A 12691-nucleotide genomic window follows, 5' to 3' on the forward strand; every position below is an offset into this window, starting at 1 on the left:
GGAGGGTTCTTTGATTCCAAGAGGTATGGAAATACCAAATAGGATCTAAAGCCATGAGCCACGAGACAATGAAGAACCAACAACAACAAACATGAGAATTCGAGTGCATACCGGCTGTAACTGGAATGTAGATCCTAATCCGCTCAAAGTACATGTTTTCGGCAAACATGTGCTCATGAAAACACATGGCTATGTAAGGTCAGCTAGGACCCTTTGCAATGGACGTGACGCGATCCTTATGTGGGCCAAGGAAGAAAAGTCATCCCCTTCTTCCAATTAACAACCAGATTGGGTCGCCACATCCTACTGCTCAAACCGATTAAGAACTGGTTGTTGCAAAGATACAACACACATATCATGTTCCCCATACAACTATTGCCAAGTTTTGGCAACAATTATAGAAACAACAACACGCAAAGCGAATTACCACGTTTCAATGGCTATTAATACATAGGCCATTGCCCGTTGGAGCGTGATAGTGTGGGATCATTAGCTCTCCTAATTGTGTAGCGTGCCCCAATGCAATAGAATCAATCTGATGCGCTTGTGGGACTACCTAGAGACCCATTGAATATGGTGGGGGGTTGGCCAACTATTGCAATTATGCCAGGTGCAAGGCACATTCAACAAGGAGAATATATGTTGGTTATCATAACATACCCCAATTGATAGATACGAACATCACATGGAGGGCATGACGTTGGTGATAAATGCACAAGAAATCTCATTCTCAACGACCAACAATATTCACTCAACTCCCATCAATGCGAAAGCTCAAGTCATGTTGGAATTAATCAACCCAATAACACTATGGACTGTCTGGAAACAACGTTGTAGGTGGGTCTTCTCTAATCAAACTGTGCACTATGCAACGGTATTGTAGGAGATATTGAGTGAAGTTGTAGTCACGCTAAAGATCCAATACGATGGCATCACGGGTGGATTCAATGGAGCTGAAAGACAATGATAAGCCTTCATCTAACAATGGTCGTCTTGTCCTATTCTTGAGTCCATGGGCCTCAACATAAGATGGCACTATCGAGTCCCTTCTGGGATTTGTATATAACGTTCTTAGCTATAAAATAACTAGTGGAAAGAGTTTTGTTTTTGGAAAAAAAAAGTATGCCATAACTTAAATTCCTAGTACATTGTCATGTTACATGGATGCACCATCAAAAGCCATTGGATGTCCTCTCATGTTAGGATCCAAACCTTCGATAGATGGGGGAAAACCATTCATTTGTTTTTTCTATGACATGATTTTATAGGTTCAATATGAACTCAATTTCCACTTTGGGTGTCACACATTTACATTTTGATCGTGTTTGAAACCAATAATGGTTAAGTATCATGTCCAATGCAATGTTTGTACAATTGATATCCATGTGTTTGGGTTATTTTCAAAACATTGATTCATATATACGCAACATATTTTATTGTATTTTCCAAATGGATAAAGACTCAGATCAAGTAAAGCATTGATTTAAGTTTCCTAGACCAAGAGATAGAGACATGCCAATTGGATGGAAGTGAGGATTTTAACAATATTTGTAGGGAACAAACAAAAGCCCATTTTGTACTAGAAGAAGAGGATAGAGCCTAAGAGTGATGCAATGGGTCATGAACAGACATTTGGCCAACAAATAAGGAGACTTCTAATCAGTTTCAACAAATGAGTCTGAGGTGTTATCTCTAGATTAACGTAAGATATATACAAGTGTTACCAAAAGAAGGTTCAAAACACAAAATATTCGATGCACATGGATGCAGAATTATACACCCTTTTGAAGAAAAATTATGAGATCACAAGTGTTGACTAGGTGACCAAATCTAAATTTAAATTCCAAATTTAATTTTGGAAGAAATTATCATCGGATAAATTGCAATAACATGGCCTATGGGATTGGTCGATATGCTTTTGTCATATTTTAATTAATAGCTTATCATTAACATTTATCAAAATGAAAGGAAAAAGTCACCTTCATATGGAACAAGACTACTATTGAGTGTGATTGAAAATACAAAACATGATTGTAGCAATCATACCAAAGGATAAACGGAATGAGATATTGCAAAGTCTTCAAAACAATGTGACGGTTGATAATATGAAAGAACTTACAAGTTAGAAATGGTTAACATGAGAGAGAACTTCCCTTACATTGTTTAAACCAATTATTTGTACATACAATAACTACGACACCTTTACATTCTTCGTTCCCTTAAATTCAAAGGGAACTCTTTGCAATGTCACAAGATCTAATCTAATAGATATGGCCATCTTAAAATTTTAGCTAGCAAATACTGAGATCACTAAATGCTATGTGCGCTATAGAAACAATATCTCAAGACAAGAGCATAGAGCATAAAGATCATGATCCTTTCCTGTCTTGCAGTGAATGATTTTCAGAGTGTGCTGATTGGATCAACGACATCCATAAGTTTGCCTGAAAATATTACCCTTTTAATTGTCAATTCTCCAAATAATTAAGGTGCATATAAATCATCAACTGAAAGACCAAGACTGTTAGCCAAGAGATTTTGATCGTGGCCCAATAAGGGATTTATTGACAATTTGCATAAAGAAATGTAAGAAACCTGTAGCCTTAAAGGAGTGGCACACTCTAGACGAAGGCCATCACAAGTCGTGACATGGAATCCAAACCAAGCAATATTCTCTTCATCATGTTGTATTTTTCCTGATATTTCTCCAACTTCCACAATGTCACTAAAGAGAATGGCTCCTTCTGGCCTTAAATCTGGAACACAAAGAAAGAAAGAAAGAAAGAAAGATATATTAACGTCTTCTAAGGCCAAAATTGGCCCATGAGAATTGGTTTACAACAAAATGAGTATTTATCCAGTCATCATAACTAAAACAAAAGAGAGATGATTTGACATTGTAAAAGCTCTATTTAATATAGCACAAGGTTTTTTAATTTATAGAAAGTTTAACCAAGAGGAATTTTAATTTACAGGCAGTACATGGTCAAAAGTTATCTTCCAAAGTAATTTTAGTATCAATGAGATATTTTTGTCATTGTAACAGGTTTAATCTAATTAGAAATAAGTGATATAAGTTACCTGCTGCCCTAGGAAAGAAAAACAGCGTTGAGCCTTCTAGAACAAGGAACCTTTGTAGCCAATCATCAACCTCAAAATCATCCACAGGCAATTCACCAGGTAAAGGAGTCCATCTCTAGTGGGAAAAAAACAAGCAAATAACATTTTCAGCTTTAATGTAGAGAATCAACTACCTATATGGATAGTGTGTATGTATGCTATACACACACCCCTATACACGCATGTATATAAATCCATTCATGTATATATATTATATGTATATCTGGAATAACCAGCCATTCATTCATTCATAGTGGCTAAGAGATCTAAAGAAACTAGAATTAGGGTAACAAGAAATTCCACCATTCGTGTGAGTAAATAATTTGCCAACTGAGCTGTCCTCAATATCTCATCCAAATTATCCATCCTAGAAACATAAGGTAAAATCAAAAGGGTTCAAACCTGAACCTCCAAATTTAGATATAACTCTGCATCTCAACAGAGTCTAAAACCACCATCAACTACTTACTTAGCTTTTAAAGCAGCTTCACGCTCCTCCGCACTAAGAATTTCATCTTGAAGAGAGAAAACTTGTGTTGTGGCAATATCTTTCTTGAAAGCAATTCATTTGAGAAAACCATTTTAGTGTATGGCATAAGACTTGCATATAAATACATTCCATGAGGAGTGCAGAGGAGTGCAGATGAAGAAACCATACCCTACTCACCTCTTCATATTTACTTGCACTTGGGCTCCACAAATGTTTTGAAGGAAAAGACAGAAACCTCAAGGACGACCATAAGAATCCTTCTGGCTTGTAAGTTGATCTGATTGATAAGTTTTTGCTTGTTTGAAATCTAGAATTTTAAATAACATTACTAAATAAGTTTGCATTATAAACATTCATCAACATGGCCAGAAAAGTTTCACTTATATACACCACATAGACCTTGAAGACAACGATGAACTCAAAACAGCATCCTCCACACACTCTCCCTTTGGAGTCTTAGGAGATGAAACTGTGCTTTCTGCTGACAAATCTGTCTGATCAGTGCTCTTCAATAATAAGGACTCTCGAGCACTCTGACAGCCAAAAACATGTTCAAAGCGTATCAACATTTGTGGCATTTGAGTGGGCTAGAAAATATAATATTTGATGATTACATATAAAAGAAGCCATTCCGAATCCATCATGCCGGAACATGCGTGATTATTTCTCTGCAACGCCAAGAGTCCCAAGCCATCAATCCCTTCTTTTGCAAAAGCTTGACAATGGTCTGAAGGGCAATCATTGGATTAAGTATACGATGATTTTGAGGCTCGATTTTTTTAATAGGTTGCATTAGGTTATCCTTTGTAATTTAAAGGGTTCCCATATGCCTTATAGATTTCTGTAATGCAAAATCATCTCTCTTTTCTTATTGAGGGTTTATTATCCCCTAGTGGCAAGCCATATTTTTATCAACCAAAAGAAAATTATGGGAGTCCTGTGCCACTAAGTGATCAAGATCAAAGAAATTCGCAAGGTGAAACTCCATACTCTCAGTTTCTATTATGTAAAAGAAACACATACCATGGCAATGATGCACCTTATGCTATGTTGAAATTACCAGGGTAACTTGCCACTATCACCCTCTGTACAAAAGACTTTGCATTCTCTAAGAATGCTAGAAATCAACCCATGATTTACATCATTTTGAGTTAGGAAATCTCATGAGAAGGCAATGAGTGTGAGAAGAGGCATTCAAGCTAAGTTATCCAATAAAAAGACATTCATTTTGAGAACAGACAATTGAATAAAGACCTCCAATAAAAAGACACTGGGTCTGAGAAGAGACAATCTAGTGTCCATGGTTCCGTTGAATTACAATTATGGTGATTGTACAATATGACATCATGAACAAATGCTATGGAAGCATTCCAGTAGTACCTTCCCATACATACGAGTTCCTATTTAATTGAGATAGAATGATTTCAGAAAGAAGAATTAATAATACCTTCCATACGTTCACTTTGGAATGGAACATTCCCTCGTAGCCATGATATAACAACCTCCACAGACCAACGTTGCACTGGATCTAACAGTGACGATGAACTGTGAATGACATCCCCACAAATAGATGTTTTAGGTGATTGTAAGGTTCCCATCTCAGTTTGCGGAAGCATAGGTTCATTATGATCAAAATGGAATGGAGTCCTCATCTATAAACAAATTGAATAACTTTAGATTTTTGTTCCTCAAATACCCAAATTTATATCAGCAAATCAGTTAAAGTAACTTAAAAAAATGAATACATTAGGGTTTTTTCTTCAATCAAAGGACCCAGGTCTATTTTTATATGTCACGAAATGAATTGATATAACTTCAGAAAACTTAAGTTCAAAATTAATTTAGAATGAAATCCACGATTAGGTTAAAACTAAGTTTAATCATTTATTAAGAACTCACCGTAGGCTATAAGAGAGAATCAAGAGAAAGAAAGAAAAAAAGAGTTCGTAAGAGATATTTAAACAAAAAAAAATAGAAGTTAAAATAAAATGAAAGTGAGCTAAATACAATAATGATAATAAGACATTCAATACGAGAACCCAATCTAATTTTAACTTATTAAATTCTTTAAATTTACTTAGGATGAAAGTCCACAATTGAATTTAATCACTGTTTTATAACTAGTAGTCAAAACCAGGCTAAAAGAGAGAAGGAAGGAACTACGCACCAGAAGCGATCTAATGAAAAAAAGGGAGCTCCAAAGAAGAAAACCCATTTCGAGTTTATCTCCGCAAAATCAGTTAAAAATGAAGTCAGGATGATTTAAAAAAATAAAAACTTAATTCAAGAGTAAGCTAAGCTTCGCCATTGATTGATTAGAGAGAGAGAGAGAGAGAATTTATCGAGTTCCGTTTTTTTATTATGATCAGAACCCACAATTCATTGTTGGTTTATTCACGTAGTAAGTATTACCTGAATGATTGGAGGCGAAGATTTAGAGAAAAGAAAAGCCATTTGATCTTAAAGCTCAGCAAACATGAAACCTCTTTGCTTTTGCTTTCGCTTTTGCTTTTTGCCTTTTACTTCTTCTTCTTTTGTCAGTTCTTAAAAGCTTCTCGAGTGCTGATAAAGAAGAAACAAAACGAAAGAAAACAGAGAAATGAGCATCGCGTTGATGTTATGTAGGTCACACGCAGTGGAAGGGGGAGGAAAAAGGAAAGTTTCAATGAAGCAAGTACAACTTACAAGAAAGAAATGGGCAAATCTTTGGGTTGTGTTGATATGTAAATGCGAGGGACATTTAACTTGGGATGCGAAGGCGGACATCTATCTGGCCGGCAACCAGAAACTACTCAAGTCTCACACACATGGGCCATCTCACTTAGAAAAGCAAATGCCAAATCTTTGGGTTGTGTTGATATTTAAATGCCCGAGTGTGACATTTAAGCTGGATGGGAAGGCGGACATTTGTCTGGCCAGTAACAAGAAACTTGTCACATGCATGGACCATCTCAGTCACCTACTGTTGAGGGACTTCAACTTCAACCCAAAACGCCTTGGACCTTCCTTTTCTCGCCAAATGACTTCACCCGACTTGTTCTCCACGTTTGTTATCTCAAAAGGTAAGTGCTAACTTTAGGCCCCGCTCTGATTGTCTGGCCAGCTCCAATCATGAAAGTGAGCCAGCAAAATTATAGGATTGGATGGATAATTGGGGCAACAACAAAAGAAACCGTTACCAACATTTGTTTCCTTAGTTAGAAGGAACACGACAACTTTAGGTCTAGTTCAAAATGCCAAACTACTTAGGTTGAGAAAGTGAACCTTGGTTGAACATAGAGTAAAGTACTAGGATTTTTCTCTCACCATCTTCATTGCATTTGTATCAATAAACATTCACATACCATGTATGGTAGCATTAAGAGAAGAACTATTGATAGTACTGCTAGGTTAACTCTAATTTGGTCTATGTAGGTAGACACAAATACATGCAATTTAGCCATGTCGAACATTGAAATTTTATATTTTGTCTATGCGGATGGCACTGTGCACCGAAGTTGTTGGACAACTACCCCTTGCAAAATGAAATAATTGGTCCACAACAACTTCCATCTATCGACGAGTCTTCAAGTAGAATTAGGCCTTGACTGGAGTCTCTATGCGATTCACCGCTATGGAGGACACTATGTAGATGGATGTTGAAACACTTGGAAGGATGTCAAAACACTATGCAGATGTATGTCAATCACAAAGATGGTGACAATTTAATAAGGGTCTCCTAAAATGGTTTTTTGATGATGTGGGAGAACATGATTTCTAAAACAAAAATTTTGCAAGATGGTGAGCAAGTTTGATTGTAATGGTTTTTTCCTCTATGAGTTGACATTATATTATACCTTCTATGCTATTTTTTTTGACATCCTTCTCTGATATAGATATCAAATACTTTCTTGTTTAGGCTACTTTCAAAAGAAAGTACTAATGCACTAGTAGATTTTATGTTTTCTGGAACAGATTTTTCAAGCACACAACACAAGGATAACATGAATTATGTTATGAGAACTCTTGGTACAATTTAATTTAATATTGTACAACCTTGTTAACAATATCCAATGAAATATGCCAATAATGGGGCCAATTACATAAATTAAGAAGCTTTCAAAAGTTTCTCAAACTGATCATGCCACTGCATTTTTGGAGCTTGTATCATTAATAATTATCATGCAATATGAACAACCCATATGATGGTAGCCAGCCTTTCCAGACACATTTCGATAAATGCTTTCCACAAGAGTTTTGTGCAGGGCACTTGAAATTAAAGATACGGTCAACCTACTATAAGTATTGCATTGTTCTTGGGCCAATATCACAGGTCAATATTTTCAAAAGCAACCACTAGCAATATGGAGTGTATACAATCTATGCAAACAAACGCAAAACATTAATTATATGGCAAAAGAAAGAAAATAAATCTATAGCAAGTCCAAGTCATGTTGCTTCTTGGCCATTCACTACAAAACAAAGACGCACACAGACCGGATAGTGTGTAGACGAGCATGGACCACCACCATTATGCTCACATGTCTATTTGGAATGTCATTCATGGTGTCAATTTCACACATATCTTTTCACTTAAATATAAGATTCTACAGCTCATCAAGTGACTTTTAAGTAGAAATGCTACTTATTGGATGACGTGAATGTAGAATATATATACGATTAGTATTGACTTAAAAGAGTGTCATCAGGAATTAGTCAATGTGGTTTTGCGAATGTAATGAATATGCTTCAGACAAAGCACTACATGTTTCATGTAGCCCCATCACATATGAGAGATAATCTTCTCAAAGTTGAGAGGGACATGAAAAGGTTAGCATATAATTATTTTTTTACATGTGAATAAGACTGTTTAAACTATCTACTGATTAGCTCTTCATTGGAGATAAATCCAAATTGAGGAATCACATCCAATGCCATATTGCGAAGATCCTCTGTTTTTAAAATCAACTCATTTTTCACCTACAAAATAAGCGAAGTAAGTAGGTTGTTCCATTTGCACCATAAACTATGTTAAAAAGGCTATTTTTCTATTGCTTACTTTAACCACACAAGTGTTTAATACATGATCGTCAATCGATGTAACATTCGCGTTCAATATATCAACTTGCAAAGCTTCCAAGGCTCGAGTTAGTTGCACGATGACCCCGGAGCTCTTCTTACAGTGTATTCGGAAATTATAGACATGGGTTTCCATTTGCGAGACCTCCAACTATGGAATAAAACAACAGTATGAATGGATTAGCAGAAAGTAGAATCTATCATTCACAAACAACACATAGGGGCATAACAGATGAACCTCTTTTATCCAATGCTCTTGCTTCACTTTGGGTTTTTGATAACATAGTATAGCGTCAAGGTTTCTATCATCCGAAGGCTGATGACGTGAACGAGTTTTCCCCTCCTCTTTCTGAGACTTGAGATCAGAAATATCAGATTCGATTTCATTCACCTGCTTCTGAAGATTGTATATGTAATTTATCGCATCCTTGACAATCGAAGCTTTGTCCATCTATCTTGATTTGGAGCAAACCAACCCAAACGTATTGTTAGCATATATAATACAAAACCAAACAAAACATCCCTGACACCAAAACCTATCTTACCATATTTGCATACTGTTCATATTCTAGTGTCACACAAACATAGAGAAACTTTGCTTACTGTTGCATGCATGTACATCCATTCAGACATACATACATATATAGATATATGTATACAGCATGCACATACATGTACATAAATGCATAAATTTACGTACATCCAAACACAGGTATGCCTCCATACATGAGTGCATACAAATCCATTTATCCATCCACACGAATGTTATAGATGATAGAAAATTGAGGAAGAACACAGACTCGGAGGAAACTGCAGAAATGTTTTTATCAACTCATTATAACTAGGAAAATTGAAGTTCAGATATTGGGCTGGATTTGAGAACATTTTTGGTCAAATAATTCAAGAAATTCAGGGGATATTGGGTGTGGGAAAACTGAAGAAATTGATGCAAGGGCTAAGAGAGATAATCCAATAGAGGCAGCAAATAAACTGCCTGATGATTTCATAAATGACTGAATAAAGCTATGAATGGAATATCCTCTTATACACTTAACCGAAAATTTGGGGTATATGGTTGGATATTGCAGACATATATCTAGCTTCTATTCCTTAGTATCATCTTCTCTGTTTATTACTAATTGGCTGACTATACAATTAGGAGGATTGTGACAAGAGTTTCTGGTGTCTTTCTCATCTACATATCTGCATCATACAACCCAACGCCTTGAAATAAAGCAAATCTCCCTCAAAAGCCACAGAATGAGACCAAGGAAACAAACCCACAAGTTAAGAAATGCCTCCGTCAAATTTACAAGTTTAAAACAGAGACATTCCCTTTAAAAGATCCCAAGATAAATGTAAAGATATGCAGGTATAATATATACGATCTCAAAACAGAGCAAAATCTATCGCATATATATTAGCATAAAAGACAATGAGATTCAATGAAAAATGTACACAGAAATGAGAACCCAATTACAGGAACGACTCAAGCAAAAATGTTAAGCTCTTCCTCTCTATCATATACACAATCTTAAAGCAGAGTAAAGTTTCTCAAAAACTTCACACAGTATTAAAGTCCTTTCAAAATATGCACGAAATGAGAGAGATTTAAGAAGAATCCAAGAATTACGAAATGCAATTATAATCATAAACGAATAAATTTTCCTTCAAAATTGTGCATAATCTAAGAACAAGAAAAAAAAGTTCCTTGAAAAATTCGCACGTGAAATTTCCATTCAAATGTTGCAACAGATCTAAGAACAACGCAAAAATTCCTTTGAGAAATTTCATAAAAGTCATAAAGAACAGAAATTTCCTTGCAAATCACACAGAAATGGCACCATACATATACATACATAGATACATGGACATTACAATTAGACCCACCTAGGCATACTACATGGGCATTGCTCATAGACATACCGTGTCCCACATTCATGGAGACATACCAAATAGTCATACACATACAGGCATACATTTACCACATACAGGCATACTGCATACCTTGCTTATGTTGGGAACGAGGGCCCTGAGTGAGTAGAGCCTCTCATTCAGCTTCTTTCTCCTCTTCCTCTCTGACATAAGGTTCTTCGACATTGACTTCCCACGCCCTCGCTTCTTCTTGTCAGTATCATCCATGACATCGCTACCATCCGAGGAAGAAGAATCCACGCTCTTGGCGCAATCGGTGAAATTAGGGTTCCCTTCTGCGGGGCATGCATTGGCTTTTCCATGGGGGATTCCATGAGGAAGGTTTCCATTGCTGTGGCCACCGTGGTGAGGCTGTCTAACATTAGGGGTTTTCTGGGTGCTAGGAATTTTCCGATGAGGGTGGTCAACATTGGTTTCTGCTGCTTGGCTATGGTGGCATGTGCCAATATAGCTTGATTTCATTTCCTTATTGGAATGCTCCATCCCAATATAGCTTGATTTGATTTCCTTATTGGAATGCTCCAGCTTGAAGACAGAGAGAGGGAGGGAGAGAGAGGGGGGGTATGTGTATGTATGTATGTATGTATTGCACACACACTTTATATGTAGCTACTTAGAGAGAGAGAGAGACAGAGAGAGAATGTGGATCCACATTGTAGAGGGGGTCATCTCTTCTAGTATGGGATGTATGTATGTATGTATGTATGTATGTATGTATGTATGTATGTATTAGTATGTATGTAAATGAGGAGATTTTATAAAGGGAGATGATGTACGGATGATTACTACTTCGCCAACACACAGGCGACACAGGAGAGACAATGGGCGCGATGAGGAGAGCTTTGTTTGTCTTAGGGTTTCTGCAGCTATGGCGCGCACGCACAGAGAAACAGATGGACAGACAGACAGACAAACAGAGAGAGATTTATAGGGAGAGAGAAACAAGAAGAGAGACGGATAAAGAAAGAAAGTGATCGGCAAGGAATTGGGTTTGTAGCCAAAAACGAAAAGAAGACAAGACAGAGAAAGGGAGGTTTCCTGCCCCTTCCTCTGTTCTGTTCTGTTCTGTTCTGTTCTGTTCTGTTCTGCTCTGATCTGATCTGCTCCTCACTAATATGTACATATATGTATGTACAATGTCCATACATATGCTTGTTTTTCTTTCTTTGGTTGGTTGGTTGGTTGTACTCTGGACCACATGTTCTCTTTCTGTGTGTTTAGTTAGAGTCTCTTGAGATGGCCGGCATCTTCAATCTCTACCCCCGTCCCCCTCCTTGTGGCCTTGGTCCCCATGGTCTTGGTCCTTGTGGTCATGGTCTCGCTCACCATTCGTTTTCAATGGATGGGTCCTGCCATTTCAACATCATCGGCTTTAGGATCTCTCTCTCTCTCTCTCTCTCTCATAAATGCTAATCGTATTCATGACGCATCAAGTGTTTACCTACAATGGCAACGGAAATGCATCCCGTGATATTGGGTTGAGCCCCACCCACATCCCCCACTTTATCCCTCCTCACTCCATTCTTAAGACCTCTTCCCTCACGTTGCCAAAACGCTCAGAATTCCCTCCTCCCCATCCCCCCAACAAACATAAAAGAAGAGAGAGATTCCTTTCTCCAATCTACAACCTTACAATCTCAACTCTTTCAATCTCAATTCTTTCAATACAACCTCAATTCGTTGAACCTCGTGATTCACTTTTCTGCTAGACGTACAAAGGACGCATGCATTTCTACGTGATTTATCTTACTTATTTTGGCCTCTACTAAGTATACATACGTACTCTCTCCCTCTCTCCCTCTAGCATAAAGAAAAGTCTCTTCCTCAATCTTATAGCACGCGTGTGTGAGTAACAATTTTAGACATCCGTAACAATTCATATTTGGCTAAGTAATTTTGAAAGATGACAAAGGTTGTTGAAACCATGCATTGCTTATTTGCTCTTTGTGGCATTATTGGTTTCAATTTATTCATGATCCACTCTTGATAGTAACTACACTACTCTTTGTGCGTTGTTACGATCTGAAGTGTGGCTTTCTTGAGAAATGAAAATGACTCTCATTTATGCCTTACTCTTTTTTTTAAATT

The 12691-nt window shown here is 37.0% G+C and overlaps 2 protein-coding genes across 4 annotated transcripts; both read right to left on the reverse strand.

Moving 5' to 3' along the window:
* Positions 1 to 2079: 2079 nt before the first annotated feature.
* On the reverse strand, positions 2080 to 6161 carry LOC147869822 (uncharacterized). Of its 3 annotated transcripts, none has more exons than XM_087333584.1 (10): positions 6023 to 6161; positions 5058 to 5262; positions 4225 to 4337; positions 4010 to 4143; positions 3788 to 3917; positions 3590 to 3672; positions 3424 to 3487; positions 3082 to 3196; positions 2596 to 2756; positions 2080 to 2444 (listed from the first exon to the last, which is right to left on the reverse strand). In XM_087333584.1, the coding sequence occupies exons 1-10, from the start codon at positions 6062 to 6064 to the stop codon at positions 2370 to 2372; spliced, it is 1122 nt and encodes a 373-aa protein (XP_087189710.1). In that variant the 5' UTR covers positions 6065 to 6161; the 3' UTR covers positions 2080 to 2369. The 3 variants fall into 3 exon arrangements, with proteins under 3 accessions (XP_087189710.1, XP_087189717.1, XP_087189702.1); XM_087333591.1 differs by lacking the exon at positions 6023 to 6161 and adding an exon at positions 5778 to 5932 and having other exon boundaries at positions 3788 to 3887; XM_087333576.1 differs by lacking the exon at positions 6023 to 6161 and adding an exon at positions 5778 to 5932.
* A 2096-nt stretch (positions 6162 to 8257) lies between these two features.
* LOC147869823 (transcription factor ABORTED MICROSPORES-like) lies at positions 8258 to 10939 on the reverse strand. The gene is made up of 4 exons (XM_087333603.1): positions 10676 to 10939; positions 8907 to 9119; positions 8649 to 8819; positions 8258 to 8569 (listed from the first exon to the last, which is right to left on the reverse strand). Exons 1-4 carry the CDS (start codon positions 10808 to 10810, stop codon positions 8465 to 8467), a joined length of 624 nt encoding a protein of 207 aa, XP_087189729.1. The 5' UTR covers positions 10811 to 10939; the 3' UTR covers positions 8258 to 8464.
* Positions 10940 to 12691: the final 1752 nt, after the last annotated feature.

The sequence above is a fragment of the Azolla caroliniana genome, unplaced genomic scaffold, assembly GCF_043228905.1.
Source record: "Azolla caroliniana isolate FFs.n. ecotype wild unplaced genomic scaffold, voAzoCaro1.0.p SCAF_1, whole genome shotgun sequence".
NCBI lineage: Eukaryota > Viridiplantae > Streptophyta > Polypodiopsida > Salviniales > Salviniaceae > Azolla > Azolla caroliniana.